Source organism: Leucopleurus acutus (genome assembly GCF_964270905.1).
Source record: "Leucopleurus acutus genome assembly, chromosome: 15".
Taxonomy (NCBI): Eukaryota; Metazoa; Chordata; class Mammalia; order Artiodactyla; family Delphinidae; genus Leucopleurus; species Leucopleurus acutus.
In genome coordinates this window covers 18,776,966-18,794,200 of record NC_139157.1, presented here as the reverse complement: position 1 = coordinate 18,794,200, position 17,235 = coordinate 18,776,966, and the positions used below count along the sequence as shown (strand labels likewise).

General features: G+C 38.2%; 1 protein-coding gene across 1 annotated transcript in view; it reads left to right on the top strand.

The window, feature by feature from the left end:
- Positions 1-17,037: 17,037 nt before the first annotated feature.
- Positions 17,038-17,235, top strand: part of ADGB (androglobin) — a gene marked incomplete at its 5' end in the record, with an annotated part of 169,910 nt that continues 169,712 nt past the window's right edge. Inside the window, one exon of the mRNA XM_082855604.1 lies at positions 17,038-17,111. Coding sequence (XP_082711730.1) covers positions 17,038-17,111 — 74 coding nt within the window. The remainder of the gene's footprint in view (positions 17,112-17,235) is intronic.

Below are 17,235 nucleotides of genomic sequence, written 5' to 3'. Positions count from 1 at the left end.
TGAAAACATAAGAATGTTCAAAAGTTTTTACATTGAACTTTTATGATGTCACTGATAATATTTTTAAAATTAGATTAAAACAAAACAAAACAAAAGAAAACCACCCCAAAAGACAATAAACCCGGCAGCCCTAAAAGAAAAATTTAGGTTCAGTACACTATGAATAGAAATTCCTATATGTTGAATTAATTTTTGAATTTGGTTTCTGAGTCTTTTGTAAATAATAGGTCAGAATGAATTAGTGGAATAAAATCGCATTGGCGATCTCCTTTTAGATTAATGGATTTTACCTCAGATCCCAGTGTTGAGTTAAATGTAAACATGTGTTTCTGCGGATTGACAGCACACATTTTTCAATACATATAGTCCACTGAGAAACACAGTGCTCTCAGAGTTCAACCTGTCTTCTGGGAATGGTTTTGAGGAAACATCTAATTTTGAGCAAGTTACCAGCGCATCTCCCCTCAATATCTGAATCAGTAAAAAAAAAAAAAAAAAAAAAAGAATGATAACCATCCCTGCCCAATTTATCTGGAAGGACTGTTCTTCAAAATCAAGTGATCATATATGATGAACATACTTAAGGAGAAGGCTTTTTTTTAAACTAAAATCATTTTGTTGTTGTTCTTGATAATTTTGCTTCCAGTAATTTCATATTTTTTCTTTCAATTCTGGAAACTATTTTAATACACTTTTCTGAGGTCCAACGCTGTTCGTGTTTTAGATTGTGGTGTCTTTGCCTGCTTTGCTTATATGGGTCTCTGAAGTTAACTGATATTTAACTGGAACATAAACTGTGGCAGAAATATTGGGGAGAGAAGAGAAAAACAATCATATTTAGAGAAAATAAAAACTAAGGTGACAAATTCAAGCATTCAAACTTCTAACAAAATCTCCTTTCTTTCTATCTCATTTCAACCCACCGAGGACCTGTACACACCTTTACTCAGCAGTCTCCGTTTCCTTGTATGTTTCTCCGGGAACTTTACATATAGGGGATTCCGTAGTAAATACTGTTGTATCTTGCTTCATTCACTAAACCTAAAGTTTTTATTATTTATTTATTATTATTATATAATAATTATATATTTATTTATCTATTTATCTATTTATTTATATATTTGTCGTTCATTCCTTTTTACTCCTGAATGGCATTACCGAATACATCACATTTCGTTTATTCTCCTGTTGATGGACATTTAGCTTATTTCCAATTTTTGCTGTCATGAGTAGAGCTGCTATGAACTTTCTTGTAAAAATCTTTGTGTGACTATGTGTTTTCATTTCTCTTAGGTAAACGTCTAAGACTGGAATTTCTGGATATCCCGGTAAGTGTGTGTTTAACTTCATAAGGAACTGCCAAACAGTTTTCCAGAGTCATTTCCCATCATCAGTGACTAAGAGTTGGAGTTGCTTGGCATCGTCTCAACATTTAATATTTGTACTGGTTAGTTTTTGCTTCATAACAAATCTCTACATAACTCATAAAATAACACCAATCTGAGCCAACTCACTGGAACTTGACGGCTTAGGACAGCCTCACTTGTGTGTTTGGTGATTACCTCATCATCAGCTGGGATGACAGGCATGACTTGGCTTTGTGTTTCAGAGGCTGGCCAGGACTCATCCACATGGCTTGCTGGTTAAAGTCAGCAGATTAAAGCAAGCTCCATTCCACTTCCACTTTCTAATCCTCTGCTTGGTTCATGTTTGTTAATGTCCTAGTAGCCAAAGAAAGTCATGTGGCCAAGAACACATTTAAGGCATGGGGAAATGGATTCCACCTTTAATAGAAAGAACTGAAAAATCACATTGGAAAGGAGTACTTCTGCAGGGATAGGAAGTATTTGAGGCCTTTTAACAATCTACCTTTTAGCAGTCTTTGATCACAAAGAATTTATAGTCTTTTCACATGAAAAAATATAATCCTGTCATTCCAGAACCCCCAAAGTTTCATTTCAATGATGGCATCAGTCTCAGAATTGAGAATATAGTTATCTAAATCAGATCCAAACGCAGATGAGGTTCCAAGAACTATAGTCATCAAGCGTTCGTCTGGGAAACAGAGCTAGCATGAGTGTTAGTGGAATAAGGGATTCATTGTAGGAATTAGATCTTACACAAAAGTGAAAATATGGAGTAAATGGAAGGGTTGGGATCAGAAAAAGAGTCATTCATGAGTCTACCTAAAGTACTGGTGCAGGTAGACAAGTTAGAGCTTGCAGGGAAGTCTGAGAAACTAAACATCCAGTGCAGTAGGACCAAGAAAAGGAAGTTCATGGCGAGCTCTATGGGAACTTGTTGTCTTTGTGTAGCTACCAATTTTGTGGGTCCAGAGCCAAGCATGGTAGACCTGGGGTTGCTGTTGATCACCCTGGAAGATGAGTTGGACAACCTTGTAAAATGAGGTCATGCCATAACTCAGTGAATACATCTGCACCAATCTGGCACTAAATCTGACACCAGCAAACTTCTGAGAGTAATGTCTACTGCTTTATTTATATAAATTATACAAAAGTTTCTCTTTGGGCCAAATCTAAAACAGAAAAGGAAATTCTAGGAAATATAGTCTTCAGCTTAACCAGGTTGACATAGAAAAATACAGTATACTGTTATTAGTTTTATTTTTTTTATTTTAGCATTGTACTAGGTATGTGTATACTCATTATATCTCATTGGGTTTCAATTTACACAACCCTAATGACTGTGCTTATTGGCCATTAATATTCCTTATTTTGTGGTCGTCTATGTTTTGTGCGAATTTTTATTAAGTTTTTTGTCTTTTTATTATTGAATTTTAGCAAATCTTTATATAGTCTAAATACAAATCCTTTGTTGTATAAATACATTGCAGTGCTTTTATCCCATCGAGGTTTGCCTTCTAATTTTCTTAGTAATGACTATTTTTGAAAAGAAGTTTTTACTTTTAAGGAAGTTCAGTTTATTAAACTTTTTATTACGTTTAATGATTTCTGTGTTCTAAGAAATCATTGAACACCTGAAGTTTGCAAAGATATTATCCAGTATTTTCTTTGAGCAGACTTTTAGATTGAATTTTTATGTTTAGATCTATATCCCATCTTGAGTTAATTTCTGTATATGGAGTGAGGTATTGGTCAAGCTTCTTTTTTTTTTTCATGTAGACAGCCAGTTCTTCTGGTACTATATATTGAAAACCATATATAATTTCTTTGTCCACATTAAATTTCATTGGTGCCTTTATAAAAATAAAATTACCACACTTCATTGTGTATCTATTTCTGGACTTCCTGTTTTTACTAATCCATTCTTCTATTCCATATCAATAATTATTATGACTTTATAGTAATTCTTAAAATAATACAAATTTTGCAAATTTTTTCTATTTAAATATTTTAAAAAATTATTCTGGGTCGTTGGCAATTCTTTATAAATAGTACCAGACTGTCAATTTATGCCAAAAAATAACCTGCTTGAATTTTGGTTGGAAATGTGTTGAATCTATAGAATTGGGGGGAAATTGACATTTTTACAATATTGAGTCTTCTAATATGTGAACATGATGTACTTCTTTTTTTGTTTTGATTCACATTTAAAAAGAATTTTTATTGGAGTATAATTGCTTTACAATGTTGTGTCATATATAACGAAGTGAATCAGCTCTGTGTATACATATATCCCCTCCCTCTTGGACCTCTCTCCCACATCCCCCATCCCACTCATCTAGGTCATCCCAGAGCACCTCATTTAGTTAGTCTTCCTTAATTTTAGCAATAAGATTTTCCGGTAGAAGCCTTATACAGCTTTTCTTATATTTATTACCAAGAATTTTTCTTGCTGGCATGGTAAGTGACATTGTTTTTAAATTCTCACCCCCATCCCAGACTATTGTCAATACGACAGCCAAATTATTATTATTAAAAATAAAATTAGATGTCACTCTTCATATCATAACCAACAAATGCCTTCTTCTATTAAGCATAACAGACACCACAATCATTTTAATAGCCTAAAAGTTCAGCTTGTCTCACCTCCTACCATTATTCCCCTGTTCCTTCTCCAGCAACCACACTGTTTCTCCACATGCCGCCCTCGTCAGAGGCTTCATTGTTGCTTCCTTTGTCTGCGGCAGCCGACCCCAAATATATGCATGGCTTCTTCCTTCACTGTCTTCAGGCCTCTCCTCACATGTCACCATGTCTTCTGACTCCTGACCACTTTATGTGGAATAAACCTGACTCAGCCCCTCAGCACCACCCCATCCAACTTACCTGGGCAGCCTTACATTTTCATTTGTCCAAGCTGGATGCCCCAGCTTATGCCTGCTGACCTGACTTCCCATCTAGTTTTCAACTCCTTTTATTCTAAAAAGTGTCCCAATTTGAAAAATAAATTGCTTATCACCCTATCCTTACCTTGATTCACTTTTCTTCATAGCACTTATCAATGATGTGCCATACTGTACATTTGCATGTTTGTTTTCTAGCTCCCCCAAAGGGGCTGTAAATTCCATGTGACAGAGTCTTTATTTTTATTGTTGACTGTTTTATCACCAACACGTAGAATATCACCCAACTTAATTTGTTGTGTTAAGTAAATGATTAATAAGTATACTAGCTGAATGACTTTGGGAGCTGTTTGAACTTCCGTTTTTTCCTCTTTCTGTAAAATGAAGTCCTAGATTAAATGAGGCCGTTAAGGCCATTCCAGCTCTAAAATACAGTAATTGCTTGTGAAACCTCATTCCTTTTTGATACAAGTTTCATTTAAGTCAACAGTGTAGAGGAAGAACACTAGAGCAATAATTTTCATAAGCTAGAGTGATCCTCCAAAGCAATAAAAGACATCGTCCTAAAGTAGAATTTCATTTAAGCAGCATGGATTGATTTCAGAATATTTACCTGGGTGACAACTTGTGGGAAGACTCAAGCATAAATCCTTATTAATCATTTTCTGACCTAATTGAGTTTTTCCATACATTCCTGTAATATTTAAAAATATTTTTATGGGATAGGTAAAGTTATTTATGGAATTCATCTTATGATAAAGACCCCCCCCCCGCAATTTCTATCTCCAGCCCAGACCTGTCACCTGAATTCCAGACTCATTTATCCAAATGCCTGTGAACTCTCTACTTGCATTTCTAATAGGCATCTCAAACTGAACACATTCAAACCTGAACTCCTAATTTTCTCCCTGAACTTTCTGCTCTCAAAGTCCTTCTCACTTCAGTGGATGGCAGTTCTGTTTTTACAGTTGCTCAGGCTAAAATCCTTGCTGTCACCCTTGATTCCTCTTTTATCTTACACTCTATCAGAAGATCCTTTTAGCTATTCCTTCAAATGCACCAAGGATCAGACCGGTTCTCACCCTCCTATACTTTTGCCCTAGTGTAGCCAATACTGCATTTCTCTGAATTACTGCAGTAGCATTTTAACTAGTTTTCCCTAGCTTCTGCCCTACTCATCCCTCAATACCCACCCATGTGTATTTTCAATAAAGCACCCTGAAAGATCATTTTAAAGCCTAAACCAGATTATGTCACTTCTCTGCCCCCAATCCTCTAATTGCTTCCACCTGACTCAGAATAAATGCCATGTTCCTAATAGGAGCCAGTAGGATCTGCCACCCTGCTGCCTCTCTGACTTCATCTTCTCTACTTTTCTTCTTGTTCTATTGGTTCTAGTCACAGAGGCAGAGAACACACCACATAACCTCCTACCTCAAAAAATTACTTGCTATTGACCTTGCTTAGAATACGCATGCCCTCAGAGGTCTGCATGGCCTGATGTCTTACACGCTTTAGGTCTCTCCTCAAATGTCACATTACCAGAGTGGTCATTCCTGTGCCCTCAATATAATATAGCAACTTCCTCCCTAGTTCACACATTTCCTATTTCTTTTACCCTACTTCCTTTTTTCTGCTTAATAGTTAGCCCCACTTGACATACTGGAACAACATGATATATTTTGTGTCTGTTTGTTTTCTCTCCCTGTCTCCTAGAATGTAAGTTCATGAGGTATACAGCATTGTTTCAGTAAAGCTAACTTACTTTAAATGAGTTATCTTTAAATTAATGCACATTAACCACTTCCCTGGTGGTCTGGTGGTTAAGACTCTGTACTTTCACCGCAGGGAAAGTGGGTTTGATCCCTGGTTAGGGAACTAAGATTCCATATGCCATGCAGCATATGGGATCTTATTATGGGGTCATACTTAAATTAAAAAAAAAAAATTTTAAACTTATTTATGAAGCTGAGAATATGCACAAATGCAAACAGTGTAAAATGCTCAGTCACACTTGTAAGCATCATCCTCCAATTGAGCAACACACGCTTGAAGTCTAGGGGGACGGCAAGGCTGGATGTCAATCCTTCTTAGCTCTCAGAGGAGAGGAAAGGGGTGGCAGAATCAAAGGTGTTTTGATGCTTTCCCACTTTTTCCAGTGCACTGATCACTTTTGCCGTTTTAGCTCTGCAAACAACCCAGAAAGTGTAGACCTTACACTACCTTCTAGCTGTTTAGAGTTCTCCAGTGCAGCATCCTACTCAAGACCTTCCCCACCAAAGTGTTCATTAATCCTGGAAGTGCCTGTGTCTATGTTAGCACAGAAGAGGATCTGGAACTTCATCTAGTTCAGCCTACAGTTTTCTAAGTGAGGAAACTGGAGCTCAGGGAGGTGAAATGACTTATCGGAAAGCACTCAGAGGTGGCCTCAGAGTCCAAGCCTCCAGTTCCCCATTCCTGTTCATCTATACTGCACTGTATTTTATCAGCCTGTTATTCACACTGATTAAATATAGGAAATTACCTAAAAGTTCAACAGTAGGACAATGGTTACGTATATTCATATGATGCCTTACTACACAGCTATTAAAAATCATCATGTAGAAAATCATTAAATGACATGGGAAGTACTGGCAGCATAGCTAAGTGAAAAAAAGTTAAATAACATAAGCTCAATTATATAAAATAGTTGTGTAAATGATGAGAAGGCTCTACACATCAAAAAATTATCAGTGGTTACTTCTGGAAGATGGGACTAGAGATTTTTTAAACTTGTTTTTACACTTTCATAACTCCAAAATCAAAACATTTAAATAAGAGTCCATTTTGAACTTTTCCCCTGCATTTCACTTCCAATGAACTTTAAGGTCTACATTTTTAAGCACTGGAATATATTTATATGTGCTAACTTTTTTTGTATAAATGGCATGTGTAAGATATATGTGAGGTGTATATGTGTGGAAAATTCAACAAGCTTCATGGATGTATAGAATTACTAGCAATTAAGTCAAAAGAGAGAATGGCTTGTAACTATCTTAACCAGGTTTATAAGGTAAAGGTTTTGGGGGGAGAATAATATACCTTATTATAATCATGAAGCCTTACTATTTTCTTTTTAATTCTCATGTTTAAAAATTATACTTCATTATTATACAAAATTATTTTCTTACCCTCCAAAATGTTTTTAAAATTATTTAAAGCCCTTATAAATCATCATAACACAAAATTCTGTTAGTCTCTTCTTCGCAACTGCAGCTTTTGCCAAGTCATTTTAGAACTTTTATGTAGACAAATAGTGCTGCTTCTTAGGAGAAGGACCATACTTAGTTTTGTTTTGCTTTGTTTTTGTTTTTCAAAACATATGCATCTCAACCAATCTTGACAACAGTCAGTTTATAACCATTGTTCAGATAAGTAAAATGACTTCAGAGTCTAAATAGCTTGCCAAACATCATACCTCTAGCATGTGATGGAGCTAAGTCGGAGCCCAAGTCTACATGTCTATAAACTCATGTAATGCTGTTTATACAGAATATTTTATTTTTATTAAAGTATAGTTGATTTACAATAGTACATTAGCTTCAGGTGTACAGCATAGTGATTGCTATTTTTGCAGATTATACTCCATTATAAATTATTGCAAGATAATAGCTATAATTCCCTGTGCTATACAATGTATCCTTGTTGCGTATCTATTTCATACATAGTAGTTTTTATCTGTTAATCTCATGCCTCTAATTTGTCCCTTCTCCCTTCCCTCTCCACTTTGGTAACCACAAGTTTGATTTCTATATCTGTGAGTCTGTTTCTGTTTTGCATATACATTCATTCATATTATTTTTTAGATTCCACATATAAGTGATATCATACAGTATTTGTCTTTCTCTGACTTATTTCACTAAGCATAAGTGAAATAAGGTTCACCCTCATTGCTGCAAATGGCAGAATTTCATTGTTTTTCATGGATGAGTAAAATATATATATATATATATATATATATATATATATATATATGTCACATCTTCTTAATTCAGTTGTCTATACAGAATATTTTACATTAATGTGGTGGCATTTCTTCACACAAGTGATCAAATGGGGAAGTTTATCCTAATCTTTCACTCTTCTTAGGCCCCTCAAAATGCCATCTCCCACTATCCAGAACTTCTTACTGTAGTATGTCACCAGGGGCTGCTCCATGATGCAGATCTGAATTGTCACCCCACCCCCATCACCTCAGCTAGATACTTGTTTCCAATAAAACATGCTGAGGACATCCCCTTGGATAACCTTACTCAGGGCTGCCTTAGTGCTTGATTCACATATTTTCTATAGAATTCATTGCATTGTCATATAAATATCAGTACTAGTTTTTGTTTGCCCCACAAGATTATGAGCTCTTCAGGGGCAGAAACCAAATCTTATTCATCTGTTTAGAAATACCCAATGCAGAAAATGAAACCTCCAGGTAAACTAAACCTCCAAATAAACACAATTAGTTTCAAGTTACAAAAGAGACAAATCATTATTACCCAAAGTGTATGATCCAGCATAAGACAAGGAAAAATTCACAATGTCTTGTGCTGATAAGAAACATAGCAAATAAAAGAATAAATATATCCCATTAGGAGGAAAAACAAAATTAAATCAACTGAAATCATCCTAGATATGACATAGATGATAAATTTAATAGATAACATCATTAAAACAGTTATTATAACTATATTTAATATTCTTAAGGTGGCAATAGCCATCCAGTTTCTCAGTCTTTCTAATTACTCTTTCCTGACCCTCCCATAGGCCTGAGATACATCTGTCTGTGCATTCTCTTCTGCTAATATCCTGTCCTAGTTTACCACGGGTCAGTGTTGAGCAGTTGCACTTCAGTTCCACATCAGGGCTGCCAGTGTGCTCCACCTCTCGCCAGCAATGGGCTTCTCAATACCTGTTGTTCAGCCGTGAAGTTCCCTTTCAAGATCCTCCTTTAAACCGTGATTTTAATCAATTTTGTTATGATGTCCCTGGGTGTAGATGTCTCCATGTTTTTTGTGCTTGGTTAGGGTTTATTGAATTTCTGAGATTTATAGCTTTAACAAAATTTGGAAAAATTTCAATCATTATTTTTGCATCTGTTTTCTTCTGGATCTTCTCCTAACCCCCAGGCCTGTCCTCCTTGCCCATTTATTCAGGGACTCCAGCTGCATGTGTATTAGTCTATTTAAAGTTGTTCCACAGCTCCCTGATGTCCTATTCTTTTTTGTTTTTTTTTCCTCTGTGTTTCACGTTGGATTGTTTCTGTTGCTGTGTCTTCAAATTAGCTAATCTGTTCTTCTGCAATGCCTAATCTGCCATTCATCCCATCCAGTGTATCTTTTCGACATAGACATCATATGTGTAGTTTTAGGTGTTCTTAAGAGGAACTTAACGTATTTAATCTTTCTTCCAGCTTCTTGAACATATGGCATGCTGTGATAACAGCTATTTTAACGTCCTGTCTGCTAATTCTATCATCCATGTTTTATTCTGAGTCATTTTCAATTGGTTCATTTCTTTTCTCCTTTTAATGGGACATATTTTCCTGCTTCTTTGTTTTATGCTTGCTGAGTTTTATTGGATACCAGTCTTTTTGAGTTGTACCTGTTGGGTACTAGTTATTTTTGTACTCCTATAAATATTCTTAAATTTGTTCAGGGAAGCTGTTAACCTACTTGGAAACAGTTTGATCACTTCAGGTCCTGCTTTTAAGTTTCGTTAGATGGGAACAATGAGGAGTTTTGTTTAGGGTGAAATTTTCACCACTACGGACGGGGCAAAACTCCATATTCTGTCTCCTGTGAATTCTGAGGCTTTTCCGGTCATGCTGGTGAGAACAGGCCCCATGTGAGCTTATGCCCCTTCTAACCCTTTCACGTGGTTCTTTCCATGGCCTCAGGGCATTGCCCCCTGCCTTGTGCAGATCAGTGCTCTGACAGACACTGAGGGCCTACCCTCTGAGTATCTCCTCTTTGTGCTTCTCTCTCCTCCACATACTCTGCTCTGAGAACTTCAGCCTCCTAGCCCCCCTGGACTCCACTTCCATTTCCCTAAACCGGGGACACCATCAGGCTCCACCTGGGCTCACTTGCCCTGTGTCAAGCCCTCATAGTAGGCTGAGACAATTAGAAAGTCCATCAGTTTTTTTTGTTTGTTTAATTGAAGTATAGTTTATTTACAATATTACATAAATTACAGGTATGCAATATAATGATTCACAATTTTTAAAGTTTATACTCCATTTATAGCTATTATAAAATATTGGCTATATTCCCTGTGTTGCACAATATAGCCATGTAGCTTATTTTATACATAGTAGTTTGTACCTGTTAATCCTCTACCTCTATATGGCCCCTCCCCACTTCCCTCTCCCCACTGGTAACCACTAATTTGTTCTCTATATCTGTGAGTCTGTTTCTTTTTAGTTATATTCACTAATTTGTTGTATATTTTAGATTCCACATATGAGTGATATCAGAGTATCTTTCTTTCTCTGACTGACTTATCTCATGTAGCATAATACACTCCAAGTCCATTCATGTTGCTGCAAATGGCAAAATTTCATCCTTTTTATGGCTGAATAGTATTCCAGTGTGTGTGTGTGTGTGTGCACACACACACACACACACACACTACATATTCTTTATCCATTCATCTGTTGATGGACACTTAGGTTGTTTCCATATCTTGGCAATTGTAAATAATGCTGCTATGAACATTGGAGTGCATGTATCTTTTTGAATTAATGTTTTTGTTTTTTTCAGATATATACCCAGGAGTGGAATTGCTGGGTTATATGGTAGTTCTATTTTTAGTTTTTTGAGAACATTCCATACTGTTTTCCACAGTGGCTGCACCAATTTACATTCCCACCAACAGTGTAGGAGGGTTCCCTTTTCTCCACATCGTCACCAACACTTGTTATTTCTGTTCTTTTTGATTGTAGCCATTCTGACAGGTGTGAGGTGATATCTCATTGTGATTTTTATTTGCATTTCCCTGATGACTAGCAATGTTGAGCATCTTTTCAGATGCCTGCTGGCCATCTGCATGTCCTCTTTAGAAAATGTCTATTTTATTTTATTTGATTTGATTTATCTTGCCGCATCACATGGCTTGCAGGATCTTAGTTCCCTGACCAGGGATCGAAACTGCACCTTCAGCAGTGAAAGCGTGGAATCCTAACCACTGGACCACCAGGGAATTCCCTATTCATATTTAATTGGATTGTTTGGGTTTTGATATTGAGTTTTGTGAGCTGTTTATATATTTTGGGTATTAACCCCTTATTGATCATGTCATTTCCAAGTATTTTCTGCCATTCAGTAGGTTGTCTTTTCATTTTGTTGATGGTTTCCTTTGCTGTGCAAAAGCTTTTAAGTTTAATTAGGTCCCATTTGTTTATTTTTGCTTTTATTTCCTTTGCTGTAGAATAAACATCCAAAAAATATTGCTATGATTTATGTCAAGGAGTGTTCTGCCTATGTTTTCCTCTAGAAATTTTATGGTTTCCACTCTTACATTTAGGTCTTTATACATTTTGAGTTTATTTTTGTATATGGTGTTAGAGAATGTCCTAATTTCATTCTTTTACATGTAGCTGTCCAGTTTTCCCAACACCACTTATTGAAGAGACTGTCTTTTCTCCATTGTATATTTTTGCCTCCTTTGTCCGTAAGTGCATGAGTTTATTTCTGAAAAGCTCACCTTTGTTTGTTTTTCATCTCTGGGATCACTGATTTCATTGCCTGAAAGCCAATGTCTTCGTATATTTTATTCATTTTATCAGCTATTGCGTGTGAGAAGGTAAATTCATTCCCTGTTATTTCATTTTGTTTGGAAGCTGAAGGCTTACCAAGTCTCATTTTAGAGTCTGCTTCCTGCAGTCAAACCTGCTATTAACTGTTCTAGGCTAGTTCCCAGGAAACAGACTCTCACACTCTGAGACTGGTGTACACGATGTTTATTAGTGAGTGTTCTCAGTAGTATCTCTAAGAGGCTAAGGCAAGAGGGACTGGGCAGCAGAAGTTAAACTGCAATGCTGTTGTGAAAGAGGTCTCTGCCAATAATGAGGGAGCTCAAAAGGCAAAAGGATCTTTCAGAGTTGTCCCAATTATATCCCTTTCCTTACACATACACCACTGAGGTGCAGGAAGCTCTCAGGGAGAAGACATAACCTTGCGTTGAGTGAGGAGCTTTCTCTGGTAGGGAAGTGAGTATCTCTGTCCAGGCTGAGTACCACCACGTCCAGTGCCTAGGTGACTGCAACCTTACACAAATGCACATCAGTTTGCGTCCTGATGAAGTGTTTTATTACAGTCAGGCAAACTTGTTTCTTATTTAAACAGCTTATTGAAATGGAAAGTATTTTTCAGCTAGTATCAGGAAAATATCTTTTCCCTATTATCCCACTTTTTACGCATCTCTCTTCAGAATTTCCTTTCAAAGACAATTAAGACTGTAAGTTAAGGTCTGCCCAGCATAACGAGGCTTTCTCTGGCAGGGACAGGGAGGTTTCATATCTGCCGGATCCAAATCCTCGATAACTAGAGGGCTCTGAAGAGACTGAACATTAAGGGACAAAACTGAATCTAAGTTGCAATTTATAATAGATTTTTCTAGGACCGATAGTAAACATTTTTCTGTACTCCTTCTGTTTGAAGGAGGCAATGTAGCATAGAACTTGAGAGCGTACGCAGGTAGAAAGTTTCAGTGATGCAAGATGAATAAGCTCTCGAGATCTGCTGTACAACATTGTGCTTACAATTACCAACACTATATTGTGCTCTTAAAAATGTATTAGAAGGGTAGGTCCTGTATTAAGTGTTCTTACCACAATAAATAAAATAAAAATCATAAAATAAAATAAAATAAGTGTACACTCTGAAGCCAGATGGCTGACACTTACATTCTGGCTCTACCCCCTCTGTGCTTTGGACTTTGGGCAAGGTGCTATGCTTTTTAAAGCTCATGTTCCTTCTCTACAAAATGGGCTAATTATAACCCCGGACAGGGTTGCCACCACTGAGGCAGTCAGAAGCAGAATAATGTGGTTATAAAGAGTGTGGATCTGCCACCAGACCACATGGGCCTGAATGCTGCCTGATACTTACCAATTTAATTTAACCTCTGTTTTCTTATTTAAAAAAGAGCGATTGTAATCATAGCACATCCCTAGGGTGTTTATGGGGATTAAGTGAGTTATTACAGAAAAAGCGTTTAGTAGTGCCAAGCAGATAGTAAGTGCTCAATAAATGTCAGTTCTGATTACAAGATGTTGAGGAGGTTTGCAAAGGTTGATGTGAATTTGGTGAAGAAAAGTAGAACAGGTCCTGCTTTAAGTGCCCTTACAGTTTAGTAAATGAGAAGGTCCAGGGTCTAAGTAATGATAAAAATAAGGTGGAACATTATCAGAATTTTAAAAAATGAACAAATAAAGCTCTGTGGAAAATAAAGGAGAAGGATATTAATTTCTAGTGAAAAGTGGCAATTGAAAGACGGAACTTGTAGAGGCAGTTAACCTGAACCATAAGCAGAGCAGGCAGAGTTTACGCTTCCTCATTTATTTGGTTAAAAGTAGGCAACTTCATAATTGACCTAATTGCAAAAAGGGGGCTGGGCAGCACCATCCGTGTAATTCCCCGAGGCTGTGGAACCAAGTGTCTAAAGCTGCCCAGAGCTATGGCTTTAAGAATCCGAAACACTGCCCCTCTCCCTGCCCTACCTCCTACTCAACTCCAGTCATCTAGGGCTCCCAAGGTGGGTAGAGAAGTGGTTACCAAAACTCACTTCCCCATGCAGTCCAAAGAGAGAGCCCCTGGCGATTCTGTTTCTGCTGGCATGAGGAAGTAAGTATTTCTCACCACTTCCCTATGGAGCCGGGGTTACTGTTGTCTGAAGTCATAACTCTTCCTCAAAACGTTAAGTACAGACTAAAGAAAGGCTCCACTCTGTGTAGCGCTAATGAAACACAAGCCCTGTTTCTCAGCCTTTGAAAGTGGTTAAACAGCAAGAGAACTTGGACATCCCTAAGCTGAGTGGCAGGGCAGTCATCTGAATTTGCTGTGCTCAGGAGCATCTCTGTAAGATTACAGCCTGGATGTTAGTCTGGAGGATTGCAGAGGCAGAGGCCGTGGAGGCAGGCTACTCTTGCCGTGCCACTGGCCCCATGTCAGACAAGTCCCTTTACCCCACTGCACTTCAGTTTTTTTACCTGTGAAATAAGGAAAGTATTAGCTATCGTTATTTGAGTGCTGATAATGTTCCAAACACAACATTTCAGGTAAGCAGTAGTATTCTCTCCTTTTCGCAAATGAAGAAAATGGAATTCAGAGAGTTTAAATGACTTACCTAGGGTTACTCAATAAGAGTCAGTATTTAATTTTCAGGTCTGTCTCTAAAGCATGTGCTCTAAGGAGCTAGCAGCCCTCCCTAAGCCTGGCATGTCATAGGAACTCAATAAATCACAGCTATTATTAACATTTCAAAATGACATTGACCATAATTACCACCTGCACATAAGAATATGGATTTAAAAAAAGATAGATATAGGGCCTATTTTCCTTTTTGCACTGGCACATACAAATGCCATCTTATGGTTTATAGAGGAATATATTTGCCTCTTAGAAGCGTGACCAGAGTTTGACTTCAGAAAAAAAGAGGAATTCCATTTCTGCATGCTGCATGCATAATGTAATAATGGAGAAAAACACTGGACGAGGAATTAATAAGTACTTCATACTTTAAAAACAAATTTTTATTATCTCATTATATCCTGATACCAACTCCCTTAATTTATTTTTATCCTAATTTAACAGATAAGGAAACAGTCTCTGAGTGGAGTAGTAATATGTCTGGTTGAAACCTGTGCTTCTGTTTTTAATGCCTCTTGTGCAAACTCTACCACTAAGTAGCCAAGCAACTTCTGGCAAGGCGTTTCTCTTCTCTTTGTCTGGGGTTCTTTGTCTGTAAAATATGTGTGGGCTGTAGATCGCCTGATTTCCAAGACATTTCTTCTCTAATGGCCTTGGCACCTTTCAGCCATTAACTATGGCTTCAGGGATGGCCTCTTGTTCAAGAGGAAACTCACCCGTCCATGCGTTGGTTGCTTAAAATTGTGCTATGTTTACCCAATAGTCTTTGTATATGCAACGCTTATGGCATTGCATTGATGACTCTGATTAGATTTAGTAGTAAATAATATTTTCTTGAAGTTTGATCCTTGACTTTCATTCAGGAGAGCTCTCTGGAAATCTCAATCCTGGGATAAATGAGGCAGAGTTCTCAAGGTGTCTTCACTTTCTTCACACATACAGCTATTTGTAGGGCATTTCTTCAGTCATAACATTAACACTGCTGATTTAGAAGTTATTTATCTTGCATATAGAATACAGAGAAGTTGCTGTCTGATTGTCATCTATGTAACACCCAAAAATAAGATTGGGATAGTCTGACAAAGGAAAAGCTACGCTGAGCAGAGTGGTCTAGGCATTCATTCCTCAGAGCAGTTGAAAGATTTGCTTTGCAGGAAGCTGCTTCTCCCTTGTAGAGTTGGGCCACTGAACAGTTCCAAGAACAGAGGGAATGTCTTTATTTAAAGATGGTTAATTATCTCTAGGCTAATGGAAGAGACCACCTGGTGACAGGGGTTCTAAACCTCAGGCCTGTGCACGGTTAAATCTCTCTGAAGTGAGGTTGTATTGGGCCGGAGCAATATTTGGTTTTATTTTAATGCACTTAAAATTTTTCCCAGTCTAAGCGTTTCTCAGCTTCATTCATTCATGTTATCTGCCTGCTCCTCAAAGTCATTTTGAAATAGAGGCCCCTACTTTCTGTGCTTTCATTATGTTCTAAATATTTTACATACATCTTATTTATCCTCAAGGTAGAATTGTGTTAGCTATTAGCATCTCCTGTTTACAAATGAGTAAACTGAGGCTCAAAAGGAAGGACTTGCCCAAGGCAAGATAACTTATAGATACCATCAGGATTGGCTGACCATGAAGCTAGAGGCTTAATGCGTCTTGTTTTGTTTAGATTCGTGTCATCTGGCTCCAGTGCCTTCTCAAGTGAGCTTATCGAGGGCCGCTCCATTCCATGACCTGGATTTATTCTTTCATGTGAACAACCCAAACCCACAACTTATTTAAACACAGACATCATGATTAGCGATACTTAAGCCACTGAGGGTGTCATGGTCTTGCCTTTGCTACAGGGATCCCCCTGCACCCACCGTATTCACTACTGAACCCACGATTTTCAAGCCATTGGCAAATTACTGTGTCTATAATAGTCTCTTTAATTATTACTAAAGGAACTCGTTCAGCAGAGAGAAGACCTGGGGAAAGGGGACTTGCATAGTACACGTCTTCAAATCCAAAAGAGAGTCGATATATGTCCATGGTTCCGAAGGGCAAAGCCTGGCAGAGTCAACCTGATAGAAAAACTCCAGTTTATCAGAACTGCCCATCAATCCTACGGACAAATCCATGCCAGGGGAGCCTTCCTCCCCGGACACTCAACCCCTAGGTTACCACCTGCCTGTGGAGCGCCCGAGCTCGCATCCCCACTGCGACCTAAAGCCACCTCCCCGAGAGCCTCCCCTGCTAAAGCCCTGCCAGCACCTGCCCCACGGCTGCAGGAAGCTCACGGCCGTCTCCTGGCAACCGCAGACGCGGAACCAGGGTCGCAGAGGCGGCTCCTAGCTCAGAGCTCAGCCGCTGCCTGGGTCCGCCTCTGCCATGAGCACCAAACAAACCAGAAAGAAAGAGGTGCATCCTATCAGCTCGGCGCACGGATCGGATAAATCTAAAGAGTAAGGGACCTCTGCCTGCCCATCCCGCCCCTGGCCTGACCCCTGGCCTGACCCCTCGTCCTGGCGCGGCTTCCTGTAGCGAACCATGCCAGGACGCGAGTTCAGATGGCCTCTTGGGAGCTTC